Source organism: Leptodactylus fuscus, chromosome 7 (assembly GCF_031893055.1).
Source record: "Leptodactylus fuscus isolate aLepFus1 chromosome 7, aLepFus1.hap2, whole genome shotgun sequence".
Taxonomy (NCBI): domain Eukaryota; kingdom Metazoa; phylum Chordata; class Amphibia; order Anura; family Leptodactylidae; genus Leptodactylus; species Leptodactylus fuscus.
The window spans coordinates 24,452,863-24,473,411 of NC_134271.1; the positions used below are offsets into that span (position 1 = coordinate 24,452,863).

The following is a 20,549-nucleotide window of genomic DNA, read 5'->3' on the forward strand; positions in this document are numbered from 1 at the left end:
GACGTTGGTTCCTTATAGAAAGACAAATATTATAATTTTTATAAAGTTTGCCTTTTATAGAAAAAAAATTGGCACAGATTTACTTATGTAGTGCTTGTAGACTAGAATATTTTTGCATTTTGGTGCATCTCTGCTGTCACATCTTAAGAGACAAATATTATTGTTTGTAGAATGAAAAGTTGCACATTTTTCCAATATACTTTCTGTATCTATTCCTCCCAACTTGCGGACCATACATTCAATACGGTTGTGTAAGACCAGCCTAAGGCTGGTCTTACATGACCGTAGTGGTTTTTGCTGTCCGCAATTTGCGGAACCCAGCGCCGCACCTCCCATGAGGCGACCTGAAGCGACCGCTTCAGGCAGCGCTATGTCAGGGCCCCGGGGAGGGCGGCATTTTTGATTACCTAAGCCAGTCCAGGACAAGCTGTCCTGGACTGGCTCGAGCGGTGGATTGAGGAGGCCACTGAAGCAGCGCTGCTCCAGCAGCCTCCCCTCACACTCAGGCAGAGAGCAGGTCCTCTCCGTGCCTGCTCTCTGCTTGCGAACGGCGCTAAGCCCCACCCCTTCGCATAGCCCCACCCCTCCGCTCAGCCCCGCCCCTCCACTCAGCCCCCTCCTCCCAGGAAGGAGGGGGGTGGCTTTCTGTCATTCGCCTCGGGCGGCGAAAGGGGCAGGTTCACCCCTGGTGGAACCACAACACAAATTTCACTCTAAAAACTCATTCCGCAGATGTCAAAACAAAACACACTACAAAACACACATGTTGACTTCCGCAATTGCGGATATACACTGATGTATGTTCAGTGTATATCTGCATAACTGCACGCGCCCATAGACTTTTATGGGACAGTCCGTGCCGTAAAAACACGGCCATTACGGACATGCGGTATACTGTCCGGACCACGGTTACGGCACGCCACACCACGACAAAATCTGTGGTGGAGGCCGCATAGAAAACAGTGGGTCTGCAATTTAAAACCCGCAATTGCGGACCATTTGCGGTCTTAAACTACGGTCATGTAAGACCAGCCTAATCTTACACGACCGTAGTTTAAGACTGCAAATGGTCCGTAATTGCGGGTTTTAAATTGCGGACCATTTGCGGATCCACTGTTTTATATGCGGTTTCTTATACCACCGTAGATTTTGTCCGTGGTGTGGCGCGCCGTAACCGTGGTCCGGACAGTATACCGCATGTCTGTAATGGCCGTGTTTTTACGGCACGGACTGTCCCATACAAGTCTATGAGCACATGCAGTTATGCGGATAGACACTGAACATACATCAGGGTATATCCGCAATTGCGGATGTCAACATGTGTGTTTTGTGGTGTGTTTTGTTTTTGCAGGTCCGCATAATACTGATACACACGGAACGTTACGGATGCACTTTGCCGTTGGGCACGGACGTCTGCGGAATGAGATTTTTGAGTGAAATTTGTGTTGCGGATCCACAAATTGCGGACCGCAAAAACCACTTCGGTCGTGTAAGACCAGCCAAGGAGTACACGGTCTAAAACTTTGGATTGGTTGATTTCCCCCATTGAATTTGCTTCCAAGTAAAACGTAAGAACATTAGACAGTGTAAGAGAGCTGCTGGCCCTATGCAAGTCTAATCCATTTCCATGTGAAGTTTCGGCTAGACTACTGCAGAATATCCAGTAGAGGGAGACAAAAACATCTTGGTAGAAGCATCCTCCCTTGGGAAGGAGCAGTAGGGAGACAAGTTACTATACGAACACTGACACTGCCCAAAGAAAGGAGAGAAGAAATAGTTCTCAAGGTCCCGGAGAAAGCAGACCAAGAGAGTCATGCTGAATGTCTTGCTACTCCAACATTTCCAAGAGTCTGTGTTAAGGACAAAAAGTCTGGAGTAAGAGGAGAAGTCCTCCCCTGGAGGCAGAGGGTCCCAGCCCTGGGAGAAGACTGTCACAGGACAGCTGAGGTCCTTGCATTGATTCTTTTCTGTTGAGCAGTCTAGTGTGACCTGTGTAACCTACTGTCAGCAGTCTCACACCTTTACCGAGAAGATCTGCTGCCTGGGTCTGGGCAAAACTAATGAACTAAAGCTTCATGGCAGCTTGGACTGTACACTCCTAGGACTGTGGGATAACCTCTAGGACAGAGCCATGGAAGTTGTGGATGAGACAGAGGCTTTACAACGCTTCTTTGAAGGTAAGAAGGACTGTGTTGAGTGTCTGTGACCAATATCTGTAGACCTGAGCTTGGCTTTGGAGATGCTTATTCGCAATGAGGTTGTTTGGTATAGAGAAGTCAAACTGTACCTCGAGTCACATGTAGTCTTACTATATAGAGAAGTATAAGGAGATGACTGTCGTAATATGACTTGAGACCATGTATCAGCTAGCACCAACCATGGAATGGTATTATGGAAAATGTCTTCAAAAATTGTAATGGATGATGACCCACAGGCAAAAGTCTAAGTCTAAATCTCACGTCAATAAGGAGACCACCTCTCATCCAGACCAGATTACTTGTGACAGATTTTCAGCTCCACCATATATTATACAGACAGGCAATCTTCATCGAGAAGACCCTCCTAGAAGATACGTTTTGGGTGGTTGTCTCCAAATGGCTTCTCTATACATTTCCATTGGTCCAAAACCATAAAACCTAAAGACAGTCCATCCGTCTGGTAAATCGCACCTTTGGCCACGTTGTGTAATTTGTCCTTCAAGAACGTATCTCTATCGGTCATAGATCAGCATAATACAACACGCCTGGGGACATTTGTGATAATACTCTCGAAGGACAAGCGCAGAGACCGACCTAATAAAACGTCATACCTAACATAGGCATCCACATTTTTCGATACGCGAACCCAAGGTGACTGAGATTATTTTCACGAGAGCTAAAAAATCTGTTGTCAATTCTGTTCCGCCTAATAGTTCGGAGGAATGCGGAGGACAACCGGTTTTATAGGGTTTCTTTTTGAAAGTTCTAGATCGTGTGGGAAGCGGAGGAACTTATTATTTTTCGGGGAACTTTTTTTACTCTGTTCTCTATAGTATACGTGTTTTATTCCAGTATTATGGTGAGAAAATTGTAAAAGTATTAAGGAGGTTAATCCAGAAATAGCAGCTTAGTCGATTTAGTTGGGGAAAAAAAAAATGGCCACCAGTTCGTGAGCGAAATGTCGTAAGATCTCACCTTTGTTTTTCGAGTACGTAGATAAAATCTACTGCCAGGTGGACTTGAATGCAATGACATAACGCTCTATGAAAATTCTCCGTAACGGTAGCTAATAATCTGGATGTTCTATGATAATTGGGAGAATAAAGGGGCTTTGTTTTTTTGTTTTTTATCATTGGGAGAATAAAATTTTTAATTGGCAAAAACCTAATATTTGATAAATCTATAGAGATATCATTGCTACAAATTTTTTTACGTAAATTACAGTCAAGCCATTATTTGTATTGCACACCATCATGAATTTATTTTTTTTTTGGGCTGGAGGGGCGGTGTTCTAACAGATCCAAAAGTGATGCCTAAAGTGATATCAGATTGTATCAGTATAAAAGTGCAATAATAGGATGTATTAAAGTGAATGGGTTATAGGAAAATTTTATAAAGCCAAAAGCTAGGATTTTGATTCTTGTAAAATAAAATTGTAAGAATTCCTATTATTATTTATTATTATTAAAAATATAATAATAATAATTAATAATAATAATAAAATTTAATATAATATTAATACATTTAATATAATAATAATAATAATAATAATAAATTTAATATAATAATAATCTACAACCAGTAAAGTTTTTCTAGCATATAATAAAAGAAGATATCATTTCTATATTTTTTTTCCCTGACAACACACAATAAAATAATAATATAACAATTTCCGAATAAAAATCATTTTAATAATTGTATTAAGAATTTTTGACCTCTTCAGGCATAAACAAAGATTAAGGCTTTGATATTAGTGTATGGGCCGGCTGTGTGTATTAGTATCATGACGCAACACGGTGGTCGTAAACATGTGCGGACATGTATGTAATATATCACACTCCATAACGTATGAAAACATTAATAGAAAGTATGCTGGAAAAATTGGTGCGTGGGGCACCTGCTTGTTACAGAAGATATAGGTGTAGTTATACATCTGAGTATAGTGCAATTTATTTATCCAAGTGATAAGCTATGTATTGACCGGCAAGTAGCATGTACTGGGATTCTATCTATCTATCTATCTATCTATCTATCTATCTATCTATCTATCTATCTATCTATCTATCTCTGTCATCGACTTGGCAAGAAGAAAAATTGTCATGTTGTACAAGCAACGGCATTGATTCATGGCTGTCAATATTTGTACACGATGTACGTATAGATCTTGTGCAATGTGACAATACCGTTCCTTTCCCTTTATCAGGACGTGTCGCCGAAGAACATTCTAGGAATATTAGCCGAAAGCTGATAAAGGATAAAAATTAACAAGTGTTTTTTTTTTTTTATGTACATACACAATTCCTTTAATCTGAGATTATAGTCATGGTTGCATTATTAGATAGTCCTAAATAAATATACCTATACTGGTAAAGAACAAAGCTACCAAGGCTGATAACATAAATAGATCACTTTAAGACTAGGCCTATACAGTGCGATATAAAAATCGTACTGAAGCGGCGTGACAAAAAAAAAAAAATCTTCAAATAATATAGTGTTGCATGAGACCTGCGGCATCATGACAGTCACACAACATTCCTACCTAATCCGAATTTGTTGCATACCAATGTCGCGTGCAGTACCAACAATGTTGTATGCAACGAGACGCGCGCGAGTACATTTGCAGTTTATACAATATTTGCTGTCATTTTTCACACCTGCAATATATATTTTTATGAATTCATGTGTATTTGTGCAGGTCTAGACCGTAAATTACAAACATTAAAAAATTTTTCAAAAAAAACTAAACAAACAGACAAGCAATCGCCAACTCAGAAAAATCGGAAGTCACACATTCACAATTTTTAATCGCCCAACTCATGTCACTGCGTAGGCCTAGACTTAATCCAAGTCTTTGGGGTTCCATGTTTCTTTCCGTTATGTTCCGGTTTTGAGAGATTCCAGATTATTTTGTAGTTTTGTAATCTATTAGAATTTACGGATTATTAGATGCTGGATTAAAGGATTGTTCTGTATTTTGCGGTCTTAAATGTGACTGACCTGGAAGTGTGTGATCTCTTGGGAACATTATGTAACCATCACCTGTGGATGGGAGCAGACATTGGGACACTGTAATGTTAATGCAAAGGAAAACTAAGAAAACTTCTGCACTTTGATTAATACAAAGGAAAACTAAGAAAACCTTTGCACTTTGTTTACTACAAAGGAAAACTAAGAAAACTTTTGCACTTTGTTTACTACAAAGGAAAACTAAGAAAACTTCTGCTCTTTGTTTACTACAAAGGAAAACTAAGAAAACCTCTGCACTATGTTTAACTAATGCAAAGGAAAACCGTGTTGCCGCAAACGCAGCTTTTGTTTGTTGCAGATTTTGTTGCGTTTTTATTTAAGCCAAAGTCAAGAATGTCTACAAAAGGAATGGAAAATATATAGGGAGTTCTTATACTTCTCTCTTCTGCTCAATCCACCCCTGGCTTTTGGCTAAAAAAGAAACACAAAAAAACCCTGCATTTCCGCAACATGGGGCCTCAGCCTAAGATACGCTTCAGCAAGTGGCAACACAGTGGCTCAGTGGTTAGCACTGCAGCCTTGCAGCGCTGGAGTCCTGGGTTCGAATCCTGCCAGGAACAACATCTGCAAGGAGTTTGTATGTTCTTCCCGTGTTTGCGTGGATTTCCTCCCATTCTACAAAAGACATACTGATAGGGGGAAAAAAAAGTACATTGTGATCCCTATATATATCCCTATATGGGGCTCACAATCTACATTTAAAAAAAATGTGCTTCAGCAAAAGCATCAAAAATCACAAGGGTTTGAAAATAATTGCTTCGAAAATTTGCTTACTAAACCTAGCTAATTAAAAAAAATCAAAAAAAATTGTGTGAAAATTAAAGGGTTCAATATGATCTCTATAACAGGCCCCCCCGCTACTACGTGCTGATTATTACTCAATGTGGCAGAGGGGCCTTTGGGCACCCTCACTAGGGGTTCTTCTGCACACCCTACATCGATGAAGTATGAGCATGTATCCATTGATCTCTTCCTCATTGTGAAGACTGGTCCAAGAGCTGAGACCCCACAGATCCGCTACCCCAGGGTAGTGCAACTCTTGGTAACGTTTACATAGATTTCAATGGGGCCAAACTGCAGTTCCAAAACCAGCGCATACAAATATTACACCATGTGCGTATCACAACCTCCAGCATGTAAACAATATCGGGAGCTATGCTGCTCGGGGAAGCAGTTCTGACGGGTCTGAAAGGTAATGATATTAATATTAATGACCTATCCTAAAGATAACCTAGAGATATTAGAAACTTCAGTTTCTGAGTACTTTAATGTTTTCATACCACATAACACTAATCTGTTTTATAATACGGTTATAAGATGGGCAGGGGTGGCTTTACCAGTGTGTAAGCGATGCAGCCTCATAGTCTGCATCAACCAGCTCTCCCCTGCTGAAGAGGGCGCAATGTATGTCCTGGCACTCAAGAATTGTCACTCAAGCTGTCCTGGTATGGGTTGTATGGTAGTGTTATTTAGACATGGTACGATACTATTATTTGGTCACTGTACTGTATGGATATTCCTATATAGCAGTACAGCTTATTTGGGGAACCATTGTGGGCAACAGACAGGATTACACAGAACATTATCTTCTATAAGGATGGCCCTGAACACTATAGCATATACCGTGTATATATAGGCCCTAACATACCTTGGTCTGCTTCGTAAATTTGTATCTTGAATGAAAGTGAAAGCTCTTAGAATTGTGATATTCAGTACAATGGAGTAACCTTGTTTTTTATCTACAAACGTCAAGAGGAAGTAAAGTTGTAAAATAGATAATGGACATCTACACGGGTCACATTTACATGAACACATTTGCTCCTCTCTCTCCACACCTGACAATGTAGCTAAGATCCGGCATTGCGGATACGGCTATTGTCATGATCAATACCCTCAATATCACAAAAATAGACATTCTCTATCAACTAATACTCTTTCCATCCCTACCTCATTGCAGCATCATTCTAGAATAATTGTAATGAGGAAGCCTCTCGGAATTATGATAAAATGTGTATGAAGATTTAGAGTGACATCACCATAGGTGCTCCAGACTTATAGAAAAGATTGTAGACTGAGGTGGGTGATAATGTCACAAATGTGACCATCCCTCGGAGGAGTAGTGTAGTCGTGATGGAAAAAACCACCCAGCTCTCTAAAAGGTGCAAGAACACCCCTACTTATTGCGAGTTCTCCACCAGTATAACCTAAACATTTCGCCTCGGGCAGCATGGAGTTATAACAAGGGACACGTCCATGAACTCAACACATGAGCACAACCACAGCTCTCTACGCAACCAAGACACAACACATGGCCATCAGGGGTCGCCCACTTAAGGGTGCCAGCGAGAGAGGTTAACCTTCACCCCTCTACTCGTACATGGTTGCTTCATGGTATAGGTTATCTACTAAAACACTAGTAGGTGGATGACGCCCAATGATGGCAGGAGGTGGGATTTTTCTAGCCAGCAGCCCTAGACTAAACAACAGACTCTGCTTTGCCAACTGGTTTGTTTTGTCACGAGGGCAAATTTGAGTCTTGATGGATTTGAGGAGACAACTATCTTTGCGACATTGATGTTCTTGATCTTCTGGTTGTTTAAGCTGTTGTACTGATAATGCAGCCATGAGGCAAACATTGACAGCTGTGTAATGCAATACAGGAAGATATATATACCTCATTGTACAAACACTGGAGGACGATTTGGCGCCTTCTTCATATTATCATTGGTATTTGTGTGCCCATAATTGGGTATTAAAATATACAACTCCATCTACACACTGAGTACAATACTAAACCCAAATAACATGCCACACTATGACACTAGGCTCTACGTTGTTTGGCTCCGTTGAGGGACTTGGATGACGGTGAGGAAGACCATTACAACAGCGATTACATACAAAGCCCGATCATCACCATTGACTATAATGAGGTCCATTGGGTGTCCATCATTTTGAAACTGAAATCACCAGAGGTAAAACTCCTCCATGCAGGATTTTTTTCACCACCGATTGTCAACGCTCTCTGTGATGGAGTCTCCAACAGACAATTCATCGCCTTTCACATTTTATATATAAAATTAAACAAATAAAAAACACATATAATGTCTGAGAATGCCCAAACCAATGAGTTATAGAAGTCTATGTCCTGTATAGCAAACGCGTTTTTAAGCATACAAATTAACCTCTTTGGTATTTCTGTGTTCATGCAGACTCACAGAATAAAGGTAGGAAGTATTTTTTATGCAGTAAAAACAAAACTCATAAAATCGATGGCCAAATTGGCTTTAATTTTATTTTTTTGTTAAATTTCACACTACATTTTTTTTAAATTTCACTTTACGTTTTTTTTTAAAAAATTTTCATCCTACAATTTAAAAAAAAAAAAATTCACCCGACAATTTTTTTTAAAAAAATTTCAATATATATATTTTTTTTATGTAGATTGTGAGCCCTATATAGGGATCACAATGTACTTTTTTTTCCCCCCTATCAGTATGTCTTTGTAAAATGGTAGGAAATCTACAAACGCCTTGTAGATGTTGTTCCTGGCGGGATTCAAACCCAGGACTCCAGCGCTGCAAGCCACCATGTTGCCCCCACCCTACAATTTTTTATTTATTTATTTATATTTTAATTTCATCCTACAAGTTTTTTTAAAAAAAATTCACCCTACAATTTTATTTTTTAAATTTCACCCTACAAATCTTTTTTGATAAATTTCTCCCTACAATTTTTTTTTTTTTTTTATAAATTTCAACCTTCAATTTTTTTTCCTCTTTCGTTGTATACTATATAGGAAAATAAAGGTTACAAATATACAATACAACCTGCAAAAATAAGCCCTGACATGGCCACACTGATGGAATAATATTATTTTATTATTCTCAATAATAATAATAATTAATAATAATAAATTTATTGCACTTGGAAGGAAAAAACGAAAGCGAGAAAATAAAAATTGGTTTGGTCTTCAAACAGTTAAATGGATGTTTTTTTTGGTTTTTTTTTTGTTTTTTTTTATAATTTTTTTTTTTTTTCTGACGGAACAGAAAAACCGGTTGCACAATGAAGATGTGACCAGAGTCTGAGAGGGTTTCTACCCAGTAAAATTAGGCAATGAAGACTAATGACAGTTGGTCTCTGACTAGTAAGTTACAGTAACTTTTTGCCCGAGTTGATTCCGTAAATTCTCTGCTATGTATCACATCGCAGGGGTCTCGTCCTATGACTGTAGGACTGTCAGAAGATGACACAGTTCAGGTGTTTTCTGGGATACAAGGTCAGAGCGCTTGTGTTTGGAAATGCAGGTTGTTTGTGACTGTTTATAGTACATGACTGGCTGGATCATATTGTTGGAGAGGTGCGAGGTGAGCTAGGATGACCCTTGGCTGGCATTTCAATAGAAACTGGGCCCTCTGAAGGGGAAGAGTTACGACAGTCTGCAAATATGTGGCATCCCCAGCTCTCAGCTAATTTATGAGATAAGAGGTTGTTAAAAAAAATGGGTATTGGAAAAAATGTTTAGAGGAAAGTTGGGGGAGGTGTAGAGCTAGGATATTCCAGGAGAGGCCATGTGTACAAAGTGTAACCCCTTCATTCCATAGTCCGGCCCTAACCCGAAGATTTCTTATCTTTTTCTGTTATGGCCATTTCATAATCTCCAAGTTTGGACACTATATGAAAACAACACGGAATCGGGACAGATTAATGGAGATCTCAATGGCCGCCGGGGTATATAAACCATCTAAATCATACGTTGTTTATAGAACAAAAGCGAGCGGGTCTTTTACAGGGGATTTGTCAGATTTAATGAAATTCTCTCAAGCCAAGAGAATTAAACTTTGGAGTGTAAAAATATCTCAAAATCCCAAGAATTTGTGGAATATTTTTTATTTCGTTTTGCCCCAGAATAAACTTTAACATCACAATGTAACCCATTTAGAGAATAAGTCCGTCTCTACCTGCGGTGGATAGGAGACTGCATGCGTCCAGTGGCTCGCCATTGACATTAGGCCTGGTTCACATCTGTGTTCGGTATTCCATTCGGGGAGTCCGCATGTGGATCCCCCCCCCCCCAAACGGAATACCGAACGCATTGACAAGCAGTGAGCTTATGAAAGCACATGGACCCTATAGACTATAATGGGGTCCGTGTGTTTTTCATGCGGTAGCTGCACAAGTCATGCGGAGATAAAAGTACTTCATGAACTACTTATCTCTCCACATGACTTGTGCGGACACCGCGCGAAAAACACACAGAGCCCATTATAGCCTATGGGGTCCATGTGCTTCCGCATGTAACCACTTTTTAAGAAGATTGGGTTTCCATTAGAGATGAGCGAACACTAAAATGTCCAAGGTTCGAAATCCAATTCGAACAGCTGCACACTGTTCGACTGTTCGAACGGCTTTCGAACCCTATTATAGTCTATGGGGGGAAATACTTGTTTCAGGGGTACGCAAAATTCGATAAAATCATACTTACCAAGTCCACGAGTGACGGTCGGGCTGGATTCTGCTTGAAGTCTTCTCCCGGCGCACGATCCACGCGTCTTCTTCCGGGTGGAATTCACTCTGCCTAGGCATTCGGCCTGAGCAGAGCCGACTGTGTATGCGCGTGCATGCCCATGCATACACAGTTGGCTCTGCCTAGGCCGAATGCCTAGGCAGAGTGAATTCCACCCAGAAGAAGACGCAGCGCAGAGAAGATTTCGGAAAGGTAAGAGAAGAACCAGCGTTGATTGGCAGAATGTATAGCATTCTGCCAATCAACACTGGTTCTGCATCGAACCTTAAACTACGAACAGCTAGTAGTGTTCGATCAAGTACGAGTATTTCGAATACCGTAGTATTCGATCGAACACCTACTCAATCGAACACTACTCGCTCATCTCTAGTTTCCATCTTTTGAGTCTCCAAGTGGACCTAAAGGATGAAAACCCGAATGATAACGTTATTGAGGACCAAGTTATTTTATACAAACAAGACCCTCGTGCTATTCCAGTAATGCAAGGTTGACACTAGTGTTTGAGCCTCTCCGTCCCCCATTCCGCTTACAATTGGTAGACCCCATTATAGTCATGACGTTTCCATTTATTAAGCGGATAGGGTTTCCATCTATCATGTCCCCAAGCGGAAGGATGGAAAACCAAATATTATCGTCATCCTTCACTTCTATAGAAGGCCATCCCTACCTGATGTCTGTAGGAAGTATCTCATGTAAGAAATAACAAGATTAGACTTCTCCTTTAACGTTTCGTAGCACCTGGAGGACAATATTGGGAACTGGCAGCTTGCACCATATGTTCCTACAATCTCGCTATAATCTGAGATAAGCGTTAGCGGTTGCTTTGAAGCTTTGCCTTTCCCTTTGTTGGTTTTAACTGTTCTGCAATTTACTTAATATTTGCTAAACAAGTTCTTAAAGTATTAGTGACCCCGTACTCCATCCCTACAGCTGCCCATAAACCCCCAACACCTTGGTACTGGTGGCAATATGGATCTCACCGTCTCTCTTGTTTAGTTTTCTTGCCTTTATTCTCAGGGCACGTCACATGGTCTTGTGTTATTAATCCTAGTTTTCTTAAACCCTGTTTGTTGACGTCTTGTGGTTCTCAGCGTTGCCCATTTCTTGGTGCTCCTTGAAATTTGGCTGTAACAGAAGGCAGTCTGTACTATCAAGGAGGAGTAGGATTGGCTCCAAATTTACAGACACCAAACATACAGCCAATGTCATAAGAACTTTCATCAACAAGGTGTCCTGGAAGTGATGATACGACCCTCACAGAGCCCTGGTCTGAACATCATCCTGATACGACCCTCACAGAGCCCTGGTCTGAACATCATCCTGATACGACCCTCACAGAGCCCTGGTCTGAACATCATCCAGTCCGTCATTAGCACAGAGAAGGATTGGAGTAAGCCTACATCCACAGAAGATCTGTGCTTAGTTCTCCAAGATGTTTGGAATAATCTCCCTGCCAAGTTCCTTCAAGAAGTGTCCGCAAGCACCGAGAAGAAGGAAACTTACTGCACCAAATGAAAGACACATCGTGCTTACTTCCCATCTAAATCAGAAGACATCATGTCAAAATTGGCTTAAACCAGTGACACCCATTGACTGTTTGGAGAAGTCTGGCCAGAAGTGGTCTTCATGGAAGGATTGAGGCCAAAAAGCCAAACCTTCAACATGGAAACTAGGCCAATTGTCCAGTCTGTCTAGGATTCCATGAAGATACAGAAGGATTGGAGCAAGCCTACATCCACAGAAGATCTGTGCTTGGTTCTCCAAGACGATTGGAACAAGCTCTCTGCTAAATTCTTTCAAAAACTATCTTCAAGGGTACCTAGAAGAATACATGCTGTTTTAAGCTAAGGCTCCACGTAGCAAGTCACAGCTGAAAAACGCTGTGAAAAAGACCACGGCATCCATTTCCATCCACTTTGCAGGTACTATAATATGTAGCTTTGTTTGCTGCGCGTTTCTGCTGCAGCCAAAACAATGCATATTCGCAACGTGAGGCCCCTAGCCTTAAAGACAAATATGGATGTGATTTGGCTTTCTGTTTTGCTTCACTGACTTTCTATTTTGACAGAATGAACTATTAACGCTTTTATTTTTGATCGCATTCTTACTTTGCAACATATTTCCTACACCTGCCTAAAACTTTTTCACAGCCTTAGCATGCAGGGTATTACTTTGACAGGATACATTGAAAGTCTCCAACTCTCAACCTTGAGAAGTATGGCATCATCAATAATGATTAATGATAATATTTCAATTTTCAGTCAAATTTTCTAGTATGATTCCTATATTTCTCTACATTTTTGATAACTCTGCCTCCTGTCACTGAATGGAAACATTTAGGGGGGAGAAACATATGTCCTAGCTAATTGTCCTTCTAAGCCTCTGTAGCTGGTGAGCAGAGCAGTGTGAGACCTGGATGCTGCTCCCTTATACAGTGCCACATATACTAATAATAATAATAATAATACATTTTATTTATATAGCGCCAACATATTCCGCAGCGCTGTACAATTTATAGGGTTCAGATACAGACATATATAACAAAGAATGTCATTTCACACAATGGGACTGAGGGCCCTGCTCAAAAGAGCTTACAATCTATGAGGTAGAGGGGGTGACACAAGAGGTAGCAGGGGCGGCATTGCTTATACAGTGTTCAGACAATTTTGTAATGTACAGCATCATAAAATTTAGATATAAAACAGCCAGATATGCAGGGCCACGTAGCATCCAGGTCCATCAGAGTGGAGGTTATTGCCTATAACCCAGGTGGTCTTGCTCAGCATCTTGTTTTCCTCCAGAATAGAGTTTAGTACAAGAAAGAGATAAAGAGGACTGTGCAGCTGTAGTTGTCTAGCTGCACAGTTCTCTCTATGATGAATGCTTTGGCTGATCATTTCGGGGACTGCTCAGTGAATCTGCGTGAGCATTTATGCTGTGTGGTCACATTGTAGTCTAGGCCATGCGATAGTTACACAAGTACTCAACTTGTCACAGGTGCAGTAGAGGTGTCAGGGCTCTGTCCCTGCAATTAATGAAGGTTTCCATTGCATTATTACACATTGAATCTGAAAACTTCAAAAAAGTGCAGGTTAGTCTTACTACCTATCATTTATAGTGTGGGAGCCATATTTATTATGCTTACTTATAGAGCGCCATCATATTATGCAGCCTTTTACAAACAAAGGAAACCCACACAAATATGGGGAGAACATACAAACTCCTTGTAGATGTTGCTCTAGGGTTGAGAAACCAATTTGTATCAAACTGGATTTTACCCATATTTCTCATAAATTTCAGGCTTGACCTGAACCCAAAACTTTTGGCGTTCATCACCCACGATCCGCAATTATTCTTTGGGTTCTCGTCAAGTAAATGGCAAGTATTGGTGTTTGTGTTGCCCCTCTCCCCACCCGGGTCTAAAGAGACCCCATAGTATAATATTTTTCCTTCTCGATTGAAACGGACAGAATATTTGTTGGGTTCGCTCATCTTTAATGCACACAGTACAGTCCTCATCTGATATAGGAGAGGTTAAAAGCTAATGACTAATAGGATGCCATGTCTCGTGATGCTGCGCTATTGACCCTGTGATACCAATGAATGTATAGGGCTTTAATAAAGATGAATACAAATGTCATACAAATATCATTGGCTAAAAATACACCTGATGGCCTCGTATAGAGCTTACGCTTTTTCCGGATGAAGCCGTTCTATTGATCATGCAGTAAGATATTAACCCATTACATAACACGTTACAAAGACTCGTATTGACAGTGTTGTTCCTCATTGTTTTGCACATCAAAGACTAAGTATTATAAAAGGACGGAGGATTGATCAGCGGGGTGAGGAATTCTGGATTTAGAACAATGGACATAATACCTAATACGCAGCAAGCATGTGATAGGAATGGGCACCATTGCTTGGAGTAATACAATGGCTATAGAACCACTATAGGGTCAGAAACCACCACATTAATGTCTAGGAGATACTCCGCACAAGGCTTGGTGTGCCTGTCAAAGCTGTGGAGAGTATTAGTAATATCGTATATATATATATAGGATCATAGAGAAATTGTACTTCAATTCAACAAGGAAACATAGTAGATGAAATCAGAGTCCTAAGTAGGTACGTAATAGTCCTATAGACGTCTAGGGCACCATACCACAAGAACGTTGTCTGGAGCAATAATATGGCTGTATGCCTAGGTCCTTACATTGATCTTATTATCGTCCACCATATGACAAAACTTTTTTTTTTTTGAAACAATATACCAGTGAACAGTCCGTGACCAGGGTATTGGCCATAATATACCATTATCCATTCGCAATCATGACTTACTTTTTTTTTTTTTTTTTTTTTTTTTGCCAGTCACTTTTTTTCGGTCATTAACACACTTGTTTTTGCAGTGGAGTAACTACCGCGGAAGCAGCAGAGGCAGCTTCCACGGGGCCCGGGACATTAGGGGGCCCGGTGACCGCTGCTAACGCTGCAGTTTTGTCTTTTTTTCTTAATAGGCTGTTACCGGCTGGAGTTATTCCAGCCAGTAACGGACCCTATTTACTTACCGATCCTGGCTGGGCCGGGATCAGTAAGTGATACCGTGGGCCCCACAAAGACTATTATTATACTCGGGGATCTTTGCAGACCCCCAAGTATTATGATCAGAGGCCTGGGAGCGGTAAGAAACATAAAAAACCACTGTTACCTGTCCCCCAGCTCCGTTGCAGTCCTCCGCTGTCGGCCTTCTTCAATGACGTTGGACGTCACATGACCCGGGACGCAGGCCGGGTTCATGTGACGTCAGAGACGTCAGACAACTAGGTCAAAGCCTGCCTGGAGAGGTAAGTAACACAGTTTTTTTATGTTTTTATTCCCCTGAGTCTCAAATTAATATACTCTGGGGTCTGAAAAGACATAATACTGTGTGCAGGGGGCACTATGGGACATAATACTGTGTACAGGGGGCACTATGGGACATAATACTGTGTGCAGGGGGCACTATGGGACATAATACTGTGTGCAGGGGCCACTATGGGACATAATACTGTGTGCAGGGGCCATTATGGGGCATACTACTGTGCAGGGGCCACTATGGGACATAATACTGTGTGCAGGGGCCACTATGGGGTATAATACTGTGTGCAGTGGCCACTATGGGGTATAATACTGTGTGCAGGGGCCACTATGGGGTATAATACTGTGTGCAGGGGCCACTATGGGACATAATACTGTGTGCAGGGGCCACTGAGGGATATAATACTGTGTGCAGGGGCCACTATGGGGTATAATACTGTGTGCAGGGGCCACTATGGGGCATAATACTGTGTGCAGGGGGCACTATGGGACATAAAACTGTGTGCAGGGGCCACTGAGGGATATAATACTGTGTGCAGGGGCCATTATGGGACATAATACTGTGCAGGGGCCACTATGGGACATAATACTGTGTGCAGGGGCCACTATGGGGTATAATACTGTGTGCAGGGGCCACTATGGGGGATAATACTGTGTGCAGGGGCCACTGAGGGATATAATACTGTGTGGAGGGGCCACTATGGGGTATAATACTGTGTGCAGGAGCCACTATGGGTTATAATACTGTGTGCAGGGGCCACTAAAGGACATAATAGAGCACGCAGGAATGCGGAGGAGGGGGTCGGTCGAGGTCTTCGGTGTCGGGAGGGGGGGGGGGGCATGTCAAAAGTTCGCCACGGGGCCCCGCCGTTCCTCGTTACGCCACTGGGGCACTATAGGTGAACATCCAGGACGGGGAGTTCACCATCTAAGCCCATTCATCACATGTGTATGTTATCAAAGCCAGTAACTCTCTCTAATATGGCCTTGCCCATAATCCCTTTAGAGATACAGTTGCATATGTTTGCATCTCTTAGGCTAGGTTCACACCTGCGCTGGTCTGTCCGTCATCCTGGGACACAAACAAAAGAGAACAGCGGTCACCTGCAGACCCTCACATGCCCATCGGGTTTATGCGGTTTTTTATAGTCCTCTCAGCCATTTTTGCCGGTTTCTCCAGCAACTCCAACGCAGATGTGAACCTGGCCTAACGTGTCTTAATGAGGTGCCGTAAAGTGTGAACCGACAACCGGCATTGTACTGAGTAGTAATATTGTACATAGACCTCTTTTAGCCCCCGTATGTCTATAACATTATATGGAAGCATATAGAGCCGGTTTCTCTGAGATTCTGTATCTAACAGGAAAAATGTTCTATCACATACTATACTATGGAGCAAATCTCTCAGGGGCTTAGCTATAGGACATGCAGTCCCTACCAGGACCTGGACCCTGAGGGGCCCCCAGAGGTTCCTCTGACCCACAAACTATACCATTCTTCTAAATGTTTCATGGTAAATAGGGGCTCCATTACAGATTTTGTATTGGGGTCCAGGAGCTTGAAGTTACACCTCTGTATTCTCACCTTGATGCATGTCCTATAATACCGCACCATAGAGACACCATACAACAGCAGAATGGATGTTGTCTCAGTATGCTACCAGTAGGGAATACTATGGAGCCTCGGGCACTTTGTGTACCTATGTGAAGCTCCCATACACATGGCTTTGCTTGGACGTCCTGTTTTACTGTAACAGTTGGTTTAGGAGGACTGTTACACCCCAACCCCCCCTCCCATATAGCAGTCACCAACGAGGAGGAAGATGAGACTCCACGGACTGTTATACCCCAAACCACCCCACTCCCCCATACCCACCACTCAGCCATCCGAATCCAACTCCCCTCCCCACACACACACACACTTTACTACCTTTGGCAATGCCAAATATCTATTCGGACATGCCAATAAAGCTTGTTTGATTTGATTTGATTTGGAGGGATGATAATAACATCATCTGCAGAGGCGGTGATGTCACTTGTGATGGGGAACTCTATAGCTGCATACAGTATTGAGTCTATATTTTGTTTGGGACCAATCTGGCATGGATATTCAGAAAGGATAGACTGATGTGTCTACTTTTATCCATAAATGCCATTAAGGAATATGGAACCCACCTCTATGTGCAAATTTGTTGGACCTGAACGGCACGGTGTGACTTTTGGATATCTCACATTGTGTTATATATTATAAAATATGTGACATGCACCGGATGAATTAATCCACAAACTATACGGGCGTATTCCACGTAGCGTCAACGGAGATTGTTCTCTTGCAGACAAGCAGGCGGTAGTCGCACCAGGTTAGCTGCAGATAACACTGCCTCGCTGTTGTCTGCTGTTTCCATAAATCCCATGTACATGGATGATAGTTCCAGAAACAGTGTAGATTGAATCTGACCAAGTACAACATCTTCAAGGAGTTTGTATGTTCTCCTGTGTTTGCGTGGGTTTCCTCTGAGTACTCCAATTTCCTCCCGCGCTCCAACGATATCCTGATAGGGAATGTAGATTGTGTCCTATATAGGACAGTGACCGACATTATTCTTATTATACTTGTGTATATGGCACCGTCACCTCCAGACATATTTTACTGTTTCAGGATTAGTCCACATAACACGTAGTCCATACAAGACATGGCAGTGTTCAGGGATTTCTCTTATCTACCATTTGCCTATATATCTTGCGCTACAGATGGCAGGTGTGATAAGTTAATGGACATTGTTAGTGTTTTGTGACTTGAGCCCTGCAAATGTCTCTCTGTTTGTTCATTTTATTGTGTTTTCTTTGCTAAAATAACAGAGCACTATTTAAGTATATAGTAAAGCCGTAATCTAACATGGCTGTATAACTGAGGTTGGGCTTTACAAGCTGTGGCGACTAGTAAAATGATGACGGGTTACTCAGTTACCAGGTAAGGATAGATATTCGGTGACTAAGGCCCAGTTCTCACCTGCGTTCGGGTTTCCGTTCAGGGGGTCACTTGAGGAACACCCGAACGGAAACCTAATCCGCATGAACAACGGTTAACTTAGGAAACCCAGGGACCCCGTGTGGTTTCCGCTCTGTGGGCAAAAAATGCGGAGAGGGTTACGGAATCCCCGTACGGGGACTGGGCACAGATGTGAACCGAGCCTGAGATATCGTCATATTTGTATAGGCCACATTATCCATATTGTAGTTAGTGTAATGGCCTCCATTAGGCTTCTGCCATACGTCATTGGACCGCCAGTGTCATACAGTTGCATACAGAGGGTAACCAGCTCTTGCACCTTTTAAGAGCACCACATTTATTTTTAAGGTCCATAGCTATACTATATAGAGTCATCCAGCTACAAATCGGGATCTCATCCACAGTTCTTGCATTAAATAGACATCACAAGAGGTGGGAAAGGCCATAAAATAGCAAAAGACTCATCTGACAAATCCAGTGCTATTCCAGCAACGTCACTCCGGTGCTCAACACTGGTCTGTGCAATGATGTCCCCAAATCATGTAGCCAATAATGTGGTCCCAAGACCAGCCCTTGGCTGCAGATGCCACATGGACAGCCAGGGATAACGATGAAGTTCTGGTCTTTGTTTTCTCTACCGTTGCGATGACATCCCTGACTACCCATATGACAGCTATAGCCAGCCACTGGCCCAACGGGATAAGCCATGCAGAAACGTCAGTAATGGATCTCTTGGGTGAAATTTTGATTATGTCAAAAAAGCCCCTTTTAATGTGGACATTGTGAAGTGGTCTAAAGGGAATCTGTCACCAGTTCCCAACCCATCAACCCAGATAGATAGATTAGGATCAAACAATGTCTTCTCCTTGTGAATCAGTATCTCCATTCACATCCATATCAATGTCTTTGTCAATATACAAATGAGCCCATTGGAGCAACAAGGACTTTGCCCCTTCTTTGGATCCCTGACAATGCCCACAGTGATCTACTGGCAATGGAGGCGATGATTCTCAAGGGTTTGAGTTGATGGTGACAGACTCTCTTTAATGGATGATATCGCATAGAGCATGAAATATAGCGGTCCATGTACAGTCATGATGAGTAGTGTCTTAGTCACCATATATTTCATTCCAGCAGGTACATTAGCGCCAGCGGTGATTCGGATGCCAGCAGTAAATAGCCTGAGCTGAGATTCCATAGTTCTGTAACAAACTCCAGGTGGCTTTGTTTGATGTCAATGTCTTAGGATATAGTGAGTGTATACAGAGCCGTGATTGAAGACGCTGCTGACAGACTATTACTTTGAGGGTCTGGATTCCTGGCACATTCCTCCATGTCATGGACATCTCCTATGATGTAAACATTGTTTTGAAAACATGCAAAGGTGCTCTGGATCAAAATGCGTCGTACAAGTCAGAAGACATGTGGTCAGCTTCAGGGCGCTAGAGTCTAGTTCAGATTTTCTACCTTTTAATTAGATGAAAGCAGATTGTAGGACATTCAGCTATCTATCTCCTATCTATCTATTTATATTCTATCTATCTATCTTTATATCTATATCTATCTACCTATCTATCTAGTATCTATCTATCTATCTATCTATCTATCTTCATATCTATCTGTAGGGTTATAGGTTGGACTTGATGGACTAATGTCTTTATCCAACCTCATCTAGTATTCTATCTATCTATCTATCTATCTATCTATCTATCTATCATTCTACCTATCTATCTAGTATCTATCTATCTATCTATCTATCTATCTATCTAGTATCTATCTATTTATCTCTGTCTCTATCTATCTTCATATCTACAGTCCTATGAAAAAGTTTGGGCACCCCTATTAATCTTAATCATTTTTAGTTCTAAATATTTTGGTGTTTGCAGCAGCCATTTCAGTTTGATATATCTAATAACTGATGGACACAGTAA

General features: G+C 41.7%; 1 protein-coding gene across 2 annotated transcripts in view; it reads left to right on the forward strand.

The window, feature by feature from the left end:
• The first annotated feature begins 1,738 nt into the window (after positions 1-1,738).
• The window catches only part of MYRF (myelin regulatory factor), an 87,900-nt gene continuing 69,089 nt past the window's right edge, over positions 1,739-20,549 (forward strand). For both annotated transcript variants that reach the window (XM_075281360.1, XM_075281361.1), the window contains exon 1: positions 1,739-2,177. In XM_075281360.1, the coding sequence (XP_075137461.1) occupies positions 2,132-2,177 (46 nt within the window). In that variant the 5' untranslated portion in view covers positions 1,739-2,131. The remainder of the gene's footprint in view (positions 2,178-20,549) is intronic.